General features: G+C 42.1%; 2 protein-coding genes across 2 annotated transcripts; one reads left to right on the top strand and one right to left on the bottom strand.

Annotated features, from left to right (window-relative positions):
• Positions 1–181: 181 nt before the first annotated feature.
• On the bottom strand, positions 182–3,200 carry tmem203 (transmembrane protein 203). The gene is made up of 2 exons (XM_041960547.1): positions 3,076–3,200; positions 182–2,613 (listed from the first exon to the last, which is right to left on the bottom strand). Exon 2 carries the CDS (start codon positions 2,350–2,352, stop codon positions 1,936–1,938), a length of 417 nt encoding a protein of 138 aa, XP_041816481.1. The 5' UTR covers positions 2,353–2,613; positions 3,076–3,200; the 3' UTR covers positions 182–1,935.
• Positions 3,201–3,471: 271 nt separating this feature from the next.
• On the top strand, positions 3,472–9,873 carry alad (aminolevulinate dehydratase). Its single transcript, XM_041960329.1, has 12 exons — positions 3,472–3,528; positions 4,666–4,791; positions 5,001–5,051; positions 5,609–5,705; positions 6,039–6,174; positions 6,296–6,379; positions 6,753–6,841; positions 7,218–7,273; positions 7,373–7,460; positions 7,551–7,637; positions 7,814–7,943; positions 9,262–9,873. Exons 2-12 carry the CDS (start codon positions 4,673–4,675, stop codon positions 9,318–9,320), a joined length of 996 nt encoding a protein of 331 aa, XP_041816263.1. The 5' UTR covers positions 3,472–3,528; positions 4,666–4,672; the 3' UTR covers positions 9,321–9,873.
• Positions 9,874–13,314: the final 3,441 nt, after the last annotated feature.

Here is a 13,314-nt window from a genome sequence, read left to right on the forward strand (position 1 = left end):
GGAAACATTACTAGAACATTATTAGAAAATGGGATTTTGTAACTGGTGACTGATTTGTAAATTAAAAAACGTGCGAAAACATACATGCTATAGTCGTTTATGTTGTGGTTTACCACGCCCATATGAAAGGCCAGTGGCGCCTCCCTGCGGCCAGAGACACCAGGACATCTGTACCACTCGAGACACACTACCTAACTTTAATGTTCATTTGACACCACTGGTTAAATGTTGATGGTTTATTTACATGTATATACACATGACAACAAAGATGCCATTACAAGAAGATAAGAACATAAATAAAATTTGGTGAATTTCTTTCCAAAAACCAACATATACATATTACACAGAATTTCACATCAGGAATTACCTGAAAATGAGGCCTTAAATACATGCAGCACATACACATGGTTTAACACAGATTTAATACATTACATATTGTACAAATAAACAGCAATATTTAGGGAAGACGTGTGCACACAATTGACTGCTTGTAGAAATCACATTCAGTTCTTCTACATTGGGATGAGGCTATGAGCTGACAAGTTTCAGAACCAGCTTCTTACTGTTCATTCTCACCAATGGAATTGACAAGCCGGGCAACTTGGGGAGGGGGAATTGTGTGAACAGTCCCAGCAACAGACAACAAAGAGTGACACAAGATAATAAACCTAACCAAATTGTGCTTCCTCTTGGGGAAAAAAGCGAAACATCTGCAGCAACTCCTTGAGCTCTATTACCTATGACAGTTGCCCAAAAACGTGCCTTGGGCATTCCAGCCTTTTGGTTTCACCATTTTATTACACGTGCTGTGTGCAGATGTGCATTAAAACATAATTCTGGTATAAATTTTCTTCTTGGCTCATTCTCTGCCATTGATTGCACTATGTAAAGGCACCATGTCCCAAATACATTTTTACTGCTCTAACTCTATGTATTCCTAGAATATGATAAAAACTTACAGCCATGATCCATCCTGGTGGTAAGGAGGCTCAGAAAAATTGGGGCTATTAATTCATTAGTATTCCGTTATAATCTACTTCCATTCAGACTTCAGTATCAGCTAAAGGTTCACTGTAGCAATCAGTACCATTAAGTATGTTTCCACTACATGGCCAAAAGTATGTGGTCACACTGTTATTCTTTTGTGACTGTTCTCATTCCAAAACAATGGGAGTTTCTGTAACAGCCTCCACTCTTCTGATTTCAGGCTTCTCACCAGATTTTGGAACCTGGCAGCAGGAATTTGCTGCCATTTGGACCCAAGAGCATCAGTGAGGTCCAACACTGATTCTGGGGGATAAGGTCTGGCACACAGGTGTTCCAGTTCCCACCAAAGGTGTTGGATAAGTCTCAGGTCAGAGCTCTGTGCAGGCAAGTCAAGCTCTTTCACACAAACAGGGAAAACCATTTCTTTATGGACCAGACTGTTTGCAATGAAGCTTTGTTGCATTGAAACAGGAAAATGCCTTCCCCAAACTGTTGCCACAAAGGTAGAAGCACAATCTTAACTAAAATATCACCGTTTGCTGCAGCAGTAAAACTTTCCCTTCACTGGAACCAAGAAGTCAAATAGCCCTGGACTTAACGTACATGAATGTATATGGACAGGAGTGTCTACATACTTTTGGCTGTATGGTGTATTTTAGAATTAAGAAACACATAGAGTAGATTACCTGCTTCTTTAAAAAAAAAAAAAAAACTCTTTTGCAACATAAGTGAGCACTGAAAACGTGTGTTCCCTTTGAAGCAAATGATAGACAGCTGGATTCTGGTGGGACCTGGAACATGTGCATGAAAATCTCAGAATTGCTTTTTTTATAAAAAAAAAAGTGGCAAGGAGCCAAAAGAAAAATTACACCATTGTTATGCTTTAAATCTCTAATGGCGTTTCTGTGTTGTCAGTGATGTAAAAGCATGACCACTAACTGCCTCTCTTCAGTTGACACGGCATGCTCGTATCATGAGCAGCTGCAGCAGGATAAACAGCGGTGAGACAATCAGGCCAAACCACAGGTCTCTGGCTTGCTCCTGCTCCGCCAGCTTCTGACACAGCAGCACCTCGCACACCAGCTTCAGGCTGAGCACTGTCAGCACCCAGAGGAGCCGCAGCACCGCAAGACGCTTCTCATTCTCCTGGTAAAGACGGATGGACACGATGGCCGTGAAGTAGGTGCTGAGGCCGTCGGCAGCAAACAGCGGGACGAACACCAGCCACCAGCTGAGTGTGGGGGTGAACATATCAGCTCGCAGAGCAACCAGCATGCTGAAGACCAGCAAAGCCAGCAGGTGGAGGAAGAGTTCAAAGGTGGCAAAGCCCAGCCACTGGACCAGTTCCCTCAAAGAGAACAGCATAGCTGTGGACAGCAGGGTCTTCAACCAGGGACGGACTGACTGAGGACGGCCGAGTCGCGCACTGGGCAGCCCTGATCAGGGGTCAAAGTGCTCCAGATTGAGGGTGGTGGTGGGAAGTCACTGATTGTGCCTGGGCAGGAATGGTAATTCAGAGATGACCCACTTCCCCCTTGGCTACATCTTCAAATCCACCGTGAGGAGTATGATGAGGAGGTGACTGCAGGAAGTACACCCAGTCTCAGCCGCTACGAAAAACTCTCCCTATGTATGATGAAGAAAACATAACATTAGAAAACATGATACAGTGTGCTACATCTGACAGAACAAAGAAGAACACAACTACGCATACACCCACATACTGTCTGTAACTTAGATAAGATAGGGCCCCAATCAGATCTCAACAAACTGGGTAACAGCTAGTGAGAATAGGCTGTGATTTCAGCTATATTTCGGCATCATTTCATCACGCTGTCAGTTTAATATTTTGCCTGATTAGCTTCCGTTACATACCAAGTGATACTGGTAGATTGACACACAGTGTAATATTAACGTTACAGGTCAAGTCAAGTCACAATTACAACGATGATGCAGACTGTAGCCGTGATCCTTGTACTACAATGCAAGCTAACTACACAGTCAGAGATGATACCACCCATCTAATTATCACGACGTACATACAGACACATAAAAAGTGAATTATATTGGGACCACACATTTCTCTACCTTAATAATAGTCAGCAGTTTTCCCCTCCATCTAGCTGGATGCGAAACTATTAGTACAGAAAGCTAACAAGCCGTTAGCATCGCAGCTTCAGCTTTTTTCTCGCTTTCTGACAAATATCGCGAGAAGAGTAAATCTAGATTGTACGGTGGCCGAAAATATTCAATTTTGGTTGGTTCGTAAAACGTATATATATTTGAACTCCGTTTGTGATCCAGCAGTTCCACATGTGAAGCCATATCGACCTAAATATGTTTTTGTTATTTATAGATTAAAAAACAATTATCCATGTGGGTGGTTCGTTAAATAGTTCCGACTTCTTGCTGACAAGACTCCAGTCTGTAGGTGGCAGTAGTGCGCATTCGCCCGCGAACCTTCGGTCAAACTCAAAGAAGTACCAAGTGCCCATTGAAAGACTGAACGTGTGGAGAAGACGGTAACTCTCCTCCGGACAGGTAGCTACACTGGCTGAATTTTGTCTGTATGCAGGTTTTATTCATTTTCTTGGATTGTACTCTCAGATAATTATGGCATTAATTGTTGCGACTTGTGGTCATAAGTGTCCACATTCGTTACATACTTACTACGAAGGTATTTTCCCAGACAAGGTGACAAAATGACATGTAGCTGTAATAGAAACGTCAACCTAATCTGCTCTGGTTCAATTGCATATGAGCAAACTGGCGGTGAAAATGTAAAAAAAAAGCCTCATATATGCTGTTAAAAGGCAAATACAACGGTCATTCGTAATGTCTTTAAAGCTATGTCGAATTAAATTGACTGCACGCAGCAGAAATGACTCGTCTTAAAGTTGCAGTTTGAAATTTACAGCTGTGACTTTCTTTACATCCGTGTTCATAACGTTTATGGAAATTATCTTGTTGTATCGAAGGTAAGCTCCAATGCTAACATGATGTTAACGTTGCATATCCAAACATCACAGTATGGTAAAAGTAATGTGATGTTGTGCATTACTTAGCCTACTGTTGTGTCTTCCGTAATGTCTTGAAGTGTTAAATATAAATGGTGACTGTATGGTGTTTTCAATTTTGACCTGCAAAGTGACTGATGATGAAAATAGCTCTCCGCCAACAGTGCTTCCAAAAGCAACATTTATGTTTGGTATTGTTCATGTGATTAACTTATTTTAAACAAATATCATACATAATATAATCAAATGTATTTGTAATTTATTTATTTTTTCAATGTATTTTGCTCCACCGCTATGCTTTACATGGGATCAAATTCTTCTTTTGTGTAAAGAAAAAGGGGAAAAAATGAATAATTAGTTTGGACAACAAATGTTTGTAAAATCATAACATGATAAAATCATATCATCACAAGTCAGTTAATGGCGATTTTGAATTGTAGCTGGGGCTCATGGTCCCTTGCATGTCAGGGGTGCTCAGAGAGTGCATGCACATGGAGAAAAACGTTGTCCATTATTCTCATTTAATCGAGTTTGAAAACCTGCAGCCAGCTTACTCTGCAAAGCCAAAGCTAGAGGTGTAGCGTCACGCATGCTTGGTCACTTTTCACGGCTGAGATGAAGCACAAGAATGTGAAAGCGTTATTTTTCCTCTCTATCTCAGGGTAAAGATGCAGACACCAGCGGAGTCGATCCTCCACAGCGGCTATTTCCACCCGACACTCCGATACTGGCAGACCTGCATCACCGATTTAAGACCTGACAATCTCATCTACCCGATCTTCATCACGTAAATGCACTTTCTCTGTTTCCTGCAAATGTATCCAAGTTAAAATCACATAAAAGGACAAAAAACAAGTTTACAGCAGTTTGAATGACTGAAGTCAGAGATCAGATCATCGGAGTTCGTCACAACAACTGGAGTGTAGGACAATATTTTTGATGTAATCTTCAATTAGCTTGTTCTCAGTCTTGGTTCCATGTCCCTCTCTCCTACAGAGACAGTGCAGATGCAGTGGAGCCCATCGGCAGCCTGCCAGGCCAGGCCAGGTAAGAGTCATAGCAATATATCCTGTCATAGCCATTCCATAACTGCAGACTGCCAGCTTTAAATCTTTACAAACAAAGCCCCTGTCTTTCTCAGCAATTTACAGAACTTGTTTCTGCTCAGAAAAGGGAAAGCAAATTTTGCATTGCACTGTGGGAATTTAAGTGTGCTTTGAAACAGAAATCACACAACACTGTGTCACACTGCGGCTGTATATCCACTGAGGGTGTTGTCTTCAGATAAAAGCAGTCAGGCAGGGTGGACCCCGAGCCAAACACTGGACCTGAACCAAGATAAGAAGAGAATCCGTTGGATCATTATCCCTCACACAAAAACCCCAAATGAAACCTCTCAATTACAAAACACTGGGACTGAGCTGCACCCAAGTTCCTTTATGAATTGTGACCTTTTGTGTCAGCATTTCTAATAACATGTGTTTTATTAGATCTTTTTAGTTACTTCTTTCTTGACTAAAACTTGAGCATCATTTCATGCCTTCCCTGAAAGGCTTTTTTGCGTTTTCATGTTACATTCATATTTTATGTTTTCTCATCCATAGATATGGGGTGAACAAGCTGGAGGGCATGTTGGGGCCCCTTGTGGAGAATGGCTTGAAATGTGTGCTGATTTTTGGTGTTCCGGCAAAAATACAAAAGGTATGTAGCAACTAAAAGAGAGGGGAAAAAGATATGTTAGCCTCTCTGAAACAGTAAAAAGTAGCAGGGCTGTTTGTTTGTTTGTGTTTGCCTTTATTTTTGCATATATCTATATATCTAGCTAGTTTTTCCATATGTCAGTTTCTCCGGTAAGTTTGCAAAGGAGCAGCATTCTAATTCACTGAAAGCCTGTGGACTTTTGGTCATGTATAAGAGTGGAGGCTGTCATCTCAGCAGACTGATGCACGTAGTTTTGGAATGAGATGTTTTTAGTGGCAGTCAGCTGTTTTTTTTACGCTCAAACACACTGTGATCTTTGTATTTCCCCCTCAGGATGACAGGGGTTCAGGCGCCGACACAGACGACACGCCGGCTATACTGGCAGTGAAGAAGATCAGGTCTTTGTTCCCGGAGCTGCTGGTGGCGTGCGACGTCTGTTTGTGTCCCTACACATCACATGGACACTGTGGTCAGTGTCTCCTCTGACCATTCACCTTCTGTTGCTTTCAATTAAAGAGCAAAGGACAGCAATGACTTGCAGCACATGTTTGGATTGTATTACAAATGTTTCTCTGTTACTCTTCGTGCAGGTATCCTGAACGATGACGGTACTCTGAACAATGATGCCAGCTGCCTGCGCTTGGCAGAAGTGGCGCTGGCCTACGCTCAAGCTGGTAAATCTTGTTTCTTGTTTTTATTATTATTATTATTTTCTTGTTATTTCTATTTTTGGAAAACAAACATTAAGCAATAAGCACTACCCTTCCTTCTTCTCAGTGAGACTCTCCTTTTGATTTTAACAGTCTGTCAAAGTTAAATGCACCATTTTTTTAATAATAATAAATTTATCGAGCCTTTATCGTCACTATTTTCATTCACCAGTGAAGATCAAGCTTTTCAGACATTCTGTTAGTAATGAAATAAACCCCAAGAACAATGTTAAAGCCAAACTGATGTAGCTTTTTAAAGCTGATGTCACCCAACAGTTACTGACATTATATTGTTGCGTTCCTAACCCTGTTGTCACGGTCGTGTGTTGTTCTGCAGGCTGTCACATCATCGCTCCCTCTGATATGATGGATGGAAGAGTCAGAGCCATAAAGCAAGCCCTGGTATCTAATGGTTTGGGAAACAAGGTAAAGGACTGAAAATCCCTTCAGTTTGAAGAACTATAAAGTCAAGCTTACTGTATCTCAAAGGAAGTGATTAAGGGCTTTGCTCACTTTATTCTTTCACAAGATTGAATAGGGCATTTGTTGGGGACTATTTTCACTGGCGAATTCATACACATTTAGTGCTTTAGTGAGTATTGAGTTTGTGAGACTGAGTCAAAATAGACTACAGTGTGTACAGTGGAGCATGTCACCCAGTGCAACAGCAAGGCTCATGAACATGGTTTTAATAAACTCCAGACAACAATAGAACTCTATGACACAGAGGAATATGCATTACTGGATTAAGGATGTAAATGTGACAAGACGTTCCTAACAAGTTTTCTCTTTACTCCTCCAGGCTTCAGTGCTGAGCTACAGTGCAAAGTTTGCCTCTTGTTATTATGGTCCTTTCAGGTTAGTAAACGCTCCACAATCAAGTGTTAACAGATAATCCAGTATTCACTGATGGGAGTAAAGACTGAAGCTCCCTGCTGTGTGTGTGTGTGTTTACAGAGATGCTGCACAGTCCAAACCTGCGTTCGGGGACAGACGCTGCTATCAGCTGCCTCCTGGAGCGAGAGGACTCGCCATTCGAGCTGTGGTAAGTTGAATGGCGCGTGTGCGTTTGGGTTACTGTATCACTGCATGTGGTTGCAGCTGGGGGAGATGTCAGCGTTGTTCTGTGCTGCAGGAGCGAGACGTGAGAGAAGGAGCTGATATGGTGATGGTGAAACCGGGTCTGCCTTATCTGGACATCATGAGAGAAGTCAAGGACAAGGTCTGTAACTAAATCAATTTAGGTCAATGAAAAACAAAGCTGAAACGACACATTTTGGGAAACATGCTAGGTTGACAAAATCCTTGAAGTATGTTTTGCCAAAACTGAAACGCCATGCCTTTTGGAGGAACTGTTGACATAGAGATTAACTTTCTTCCCCTCGTGTGTCTCGTCAGTTCCCTACTCACCCTCTGGCGGTGTACAACGTGTCTGGAGAGTATGCAATGATGTGGCATGGAGCGCAGGCTGGAGCCTTCGACCTGCGGGCTGCCGTGATGGAGGCCATGACTGCCTTTCGTAGGGCAGGTGAGAGGAGGGCCTGGGGGGTGTAACCGCTCAGACCACAAATGAACGAAAACCACGTCCGGCACTAATTTGAAAACTTAACTCTCCCTGGTTTGCCTGTCCCTCCACACTAAGCCACCACCTAAATGCATTTTAGACGATGGAGAAAATGGTAAATGGAACTTATGCACAGTGTTGTTGTCTGTCAAATGGAAAAAGATGTAGAAGAAGAGATTAAGCAGTTTTTCTTATTTAACGTGTCAGTGTGGACGGAGATTGCTATAAAAACAACTTGAAAACGCTGGTGTGGACACAGATTGCTATCTCCACAGCGTGCATGCATGTATGCGCGTGTGTGTGTCCGGCTAATCTCGTACACTACTGGATCCGTCAGGTTAATATTAGTTTTGCACATTTATGACTATGCTGAAAAACCTCTTGCAGTTGCAGTTTGCGCTAGGGACTATGTAGCAGAAAGCTTTTCCAGCAATGGACTAGACTTAACAACTGCTCTTGTAGTCTGTTGCAGACCACATTTTAGTCATTGCCGTGACTCAAAAACTGACATCCATAAAAAACTGGAGCATCTGCAGATTAATCCCATAATCAGTATGTTGTGATCTACTAAAGTTAGGCACGATATCAGATGACTAAATCCCTGTTGTTGTTATCTTCGCGGCCATCTTGACTGTAAGCCTGGCGGAGTCAGCACTCTACTGTTCACACTCTTCTAGTTTGAAAATGCAGATGCCATGTTAGAATGACTTGTCTTAAGGTCTGAGAAGGCTTGAAAAGAACTAGGTCACATCTGTTCTCTGCATTTCCTGTATATTAAAAAAATAATAATTGAATGAAAAAAGCCAGGTTCAAAAAATAAATCTAAACCCTGCCTACCATCCTACCTCCATACACCTGGCCAGCCACTGATTGTTGGATTGTCCATTTCGGAAATGTACAAAAATAGTCAGGCACATCCCCCAATTCCACCGAGACGATTCAAAAAGTGCTGCCTGAAAAGTATACTGAGGGCCTTAGAGTGGACGCACTGTACCTTCACTGTGCTGTTTGTGTCAATTAGTGTACCCTGCAGACACACACAGCATGCGTTCATTATTTCCTCAAAAGAAATTGAAATTATTTGGACCACATTTGTGCATTTTAAAGGACGTGTCTGTGGCTGCATTAATTTCATTGGTATTTATGTATGTTAAAGAGCAATAAAACTGTTTTGTTGCCACATATGTTACCGTAAATTTACGTCACCCTGAGTCAGTATCCAGTTCAGCTCGAGATGTAATCTGACTTGATGCTAACAGTTTCTCCGTGCTCCGTGGTGCAGGTGCTGACATCATCATCACCTATTACACACCTCAGCTGCTGAGCTGGCTGAAGGAGTGAAGAATGAAGATCTGAGGCCAAAGGGTGAGCGGCGGACCAACAGACTCCTTTTAAAAGTACAACCCTGCTGTTGACTCAGTCATGCTAACAAAGAGCGCTAAGGTAAATAAAGTGTATGCAAACAATTAACCTGCTTGTTTTTTGGCCTTTATTTTACTTTTTCTGTTCACTTTTGAGCCAATTTTAATAGCAGGACACATCTGATTAACTGTGTGTCAGGCTGGTTTGCAGCAGGGATTATTTTTAATGAGAATCTTGTATCCAAGTTATATTTCTGTTGAAGCTTTTGAAGGGCTAAAATGGAGCTGAACACTAAGAATGTAAAAACTGACAATCTTGTTGGTGTTGTCGAGCAGGAAATGTCTCCTGTGTGTCTTTGGGATCAGCGTTAAATGAAGCAGTCATCTCTCTTAACTGAAGGGATTAGTAAGGAATGTATGTTTGTATGAAATGTGGCTACACAAGTGTCTGATATCTATGTGACTGCTTCCTCACATTGAGCGCTGTCACCCCCTGGTGTGCTTTATTGACAAGAGGAAATAAAATCATTCATCCAGAGCTACAAGCGCGTGTGTGTTTTATTTAACATTGATGCAGTGTGTTGAGTAATGAGCCTCAGCGGGCCTCTTTACCTGTAAATAGATATCACAACTCCGCATTAAAAACCTTTTAGCACCCCTTCTGTTATGCAACATCACAGTGGCAGTTTAAACAGCCTGACTCTCATTTCGTGGGAGTTAGATCTTGATACTCCTCTTGCTCATTAAGTATAGAAGCACATGTTAAAATCGCTGCTGCTGCTGTGCATGTCTAGGGCTGATTATATTATATTAAAACCAGAAAGTGAAATGGAAATAGAACTACTTTAATAATTTTTCATTGTCCAGCTTCTTGTGCAGCTCAGCTGACACTGAAAATACTTGTTTAACACTTATTTATTAGTAATTTCTTGTATTGAAACACACTTGTTCTTATGCTTAATATATACTGGAAATGTGACCTCAGTTCACACAATTCTGAAGTATATTAAACAAATATATCTTGTATATTCAAACAAAAAGTGCATTTAAATGCACTTCATTACGTCCTCTGTAATTACAACTTTCAAAATAACAGTCAAGATCACAAGTATTTAAGTTGTACTAATGATATGTTATAAATCCATTAAGTATAATTATAGTAGGTCTACACTACAGTGTACTAAAAGTAAGCACAATTTAGGATGTTATTATTTTAAGTCTAGCGGTGAAACACTTGAAACAAAAGATAAATACAATGTTTGGGCAGCACCAAGTGTATTTCAGATTTGAACATGTTATTTATTCCTTTTGATGGGGTGTTTTTCCCTGTATGCTGCTGACATCTGAGGCGCGCCTGCAAAGCTGTGAAACGACCAACCATTGACGTCTAACGGCAGAAGAAGCAGCATCCGGACGCACGGCGCTGTTTTCGTTGGCTACATGTCACTGGACCCTGCAGGCTGTGTCCTTTCACATTCAAAAGCATCCTTTCAGACCTTTTTACGACACGCACGAGTTCAGTGTTTCAGTCACTCCCTTCATGAAGTTCAGTTAGTCATACGCTGCCCATCACTATAAACTCGCCCCTTGACGGAACAGAGGCAAATATCTTGATCAACCGGAAGAAACTTGAGCTTGGGGTCTGCTTCGATACAAATGAAGCTCTGGTGGACCACGTGATTCCCGATGATGATGATGATCGCTGTTTTTTTTCCACGAGAGGAGCGCAGAATCTGAGTGTGATCTCTGACGAGCCTGGCAGGTATCGTTAGATTCTGCCGGAGGATTTCAGTTACTGATGGAGTGACCGCGCTGTGCGTCCGTGCGTAAATGCGCACCACAGCTGTCTCAGACTGGAGACTGCAGGTGAAGCGCACCACCCACTCATCATAGACCGCCTTAATCGCATCAAAGGCTATATGAGTACATGAATCTTCACGACTGAATTATATAGCAAAGCAATCGTGTGTGCGTTTTGACCAATAACACGGCGGTTTTAAAATAACGCCTCTGAATGGTGCCAACATCCATCCACCATTAATCCTGCCAAACTAATGCTGAAGCCGGATTGTGTTTTCTGAATCCCGTCAGATTAAGCTGACATAGTTGAAGACATGTCGAGATACTGTTTCAGCAATACATAAACATAGGTAAATCATCCTGGCACATCCAGACGTTCCTGTCTGTCTGGCCATATATTTTCATCTACATCACAACGGATATCGTCCCTTACAATGCAGCGAGGAAACTATCTCCTGGAGTGGCGAATCCACCCTCTGCATGACTCTGCTGTGATGTCGTCACATGCTGCATCCATGGCTGCTGGCAGGGCCATTTGCACATGTGGGCGCCCGTCATAAACCTTCCACCTCCAGGCAGAGAAAACCTCCTCTATCGGATTCAGGAATGGGGAGTAGAGAGGGAGATATTCGACCAGCATCCTGTCATGTGCTGCAAACCACTGTGACCAGATGTGAGTGGTGAAAACGGACACACAACAACATACTTGTTGAGTTGGCCTCCACCCCTCTCACTGTCAGGGACTATGTCCCTGTAAAGAGTGTCTAAAAAAGTCAGCGGATGTTGTGTATTATATGGACCAAGAAGGGGGATATGGGTGAGGACGCTATTGTCTGAGATGGCTGCACACATTGTAGCATTCCCTCCGCGTTGTCTTGGGACATCAGTGGTTGATCTCTGTCCAATGTAATTTCTTCCACGCCTTCAACCTTTGGTACCTCCAGTACACGCTTTAGAGAGTGGTCCCTGTGTGGTGCAGAGTAAAATTACAGCAATGTAAAGTAAACACAAAATATTATGAGATGTTGGATTACTGACACCTGTTCTCCCTACGAAATGTTTGAATCATTGAATTCACAGTGGATCTTTCAACATTTGGTGTCACCCTCCGACCAGCCTCAGCCATTGTGATTGGTCCACAACTGTAGCCCTAATTTCATTAGGAATCTGCCTATGTATCTGCCCTCTTCTCCCTCTTCCCCTGTTTTGTCCCCTTCCCCTTCCTCCCCGCATCCTCACCCCTCTTCCACGACACTGACCTTCCATTTCTATGTCACAGAATTGTAGAAATGGCACACACTATGTCAAGTGAAGGTTCCTGGGATTCATCCCTGAGTGACTGTGGCTTGTCATTGGTTACACCTAATACTTCACACACCTCCATGTGAGTGAAAGCTGACGTTCACTTCAGAGCAATTGTTCAATTTAGGAGACATTTCCAGGAAAAAATGACAAAGAAAGGTAGAAAATTAGCTTGACAGAATTTGATAATTCATTTTGTATGTAATGACTCAAGCAATAAAATGAAGATTATTAGTTTTATTGGGAATGACTATTCAGCAACCATGAGCATAGTTCATTTAGACTGACATGATGTAAGCAAATGATGTTTAAAAAAGTAGATAATTGTATGAAAGCAACTGAAACATGTCCAAAAACATTTGCAATTGCTTCAGAGGAAAGAGAAATTGCTACTATGATGTGCACAAATAACTAAATGTTGTGGAAGTTGATGTAAGAGTTATGAGATTTTTCATTCTGATCTGAGAAAAGCCCCAAAGCGACTAAGAAAAACTGTAACTTGAGCCATATTTCAAGAACAGACCAGCAGGAGGAGCTGTTCGGTCACTGTGACTGATGCGCTGCCAAGACAATCACATCAATCAATCAATCAACAAACAGCGCCATCAACAGGCAGCCACTTATTGACTATAACTCTCAGACAATTAAAAAATCGGTTACAGAAATATGAAATAACTGACACATGCTGAACAAAAATCATTGAATTGATTAAAGGCTGCACGTGCGTCGAGACCGAAAATAATCCCGTTTCTCAGCAGCAGTTCTGCAGTAGGGGCTGCAGCAGGCCGACACTGCGCACTGTAGCCAGCAGGGGGCGCCTCACGGCCGTTCTCAGGTTTATTTATGCACTGCAAAAAATAGGCCCTTCAAAT

The sequence above is a fragment of the Chelmon rostratus genome, chromosome 19 (genome assembly GCF_017976325.1).
Source record: "Chelmon rostratus isolate fCheRos1 chromosome 19, fCheRos1.pri, whole genome shotgun sequence".
Lineage (NCBI taxonomy): Eukaryota > Metazoa > Chordata > Actinopteri > Chaetodontiformes > Chaetodontidae > Chelmon > Chelmon rostratus.

Coding starts and splice junctions, on each gene's coding strand:
- tmem203 (XM_041960547.1), bottom strand. CDS start 2,352: ATGCTGTTCTCTTTGAGGGAACTGGTCCAGTGGCTGGGCTTTGCCACC.
- alad (XM_041960329.1), top strand. CDS start 4,673: ATGCAGACACCAGCGGAGTCGATCCTCCACAGCGGCTATTTCCACCCG. Junction 5,052..5,608: donor AGCCTGCCAGGCCAGGCCAG/GTAAGAGTCATA, acceptor TCTCATCCATAG/ATATGGGGTGAACAAGCTGG. Junction 7,638..7,813: donor TGAGAGAAGTCAAGGACAAG/GTCTGTAACTAA, acceptor GTGTCTCGTCAG/TTCCCTACTCACCCTCTGGC.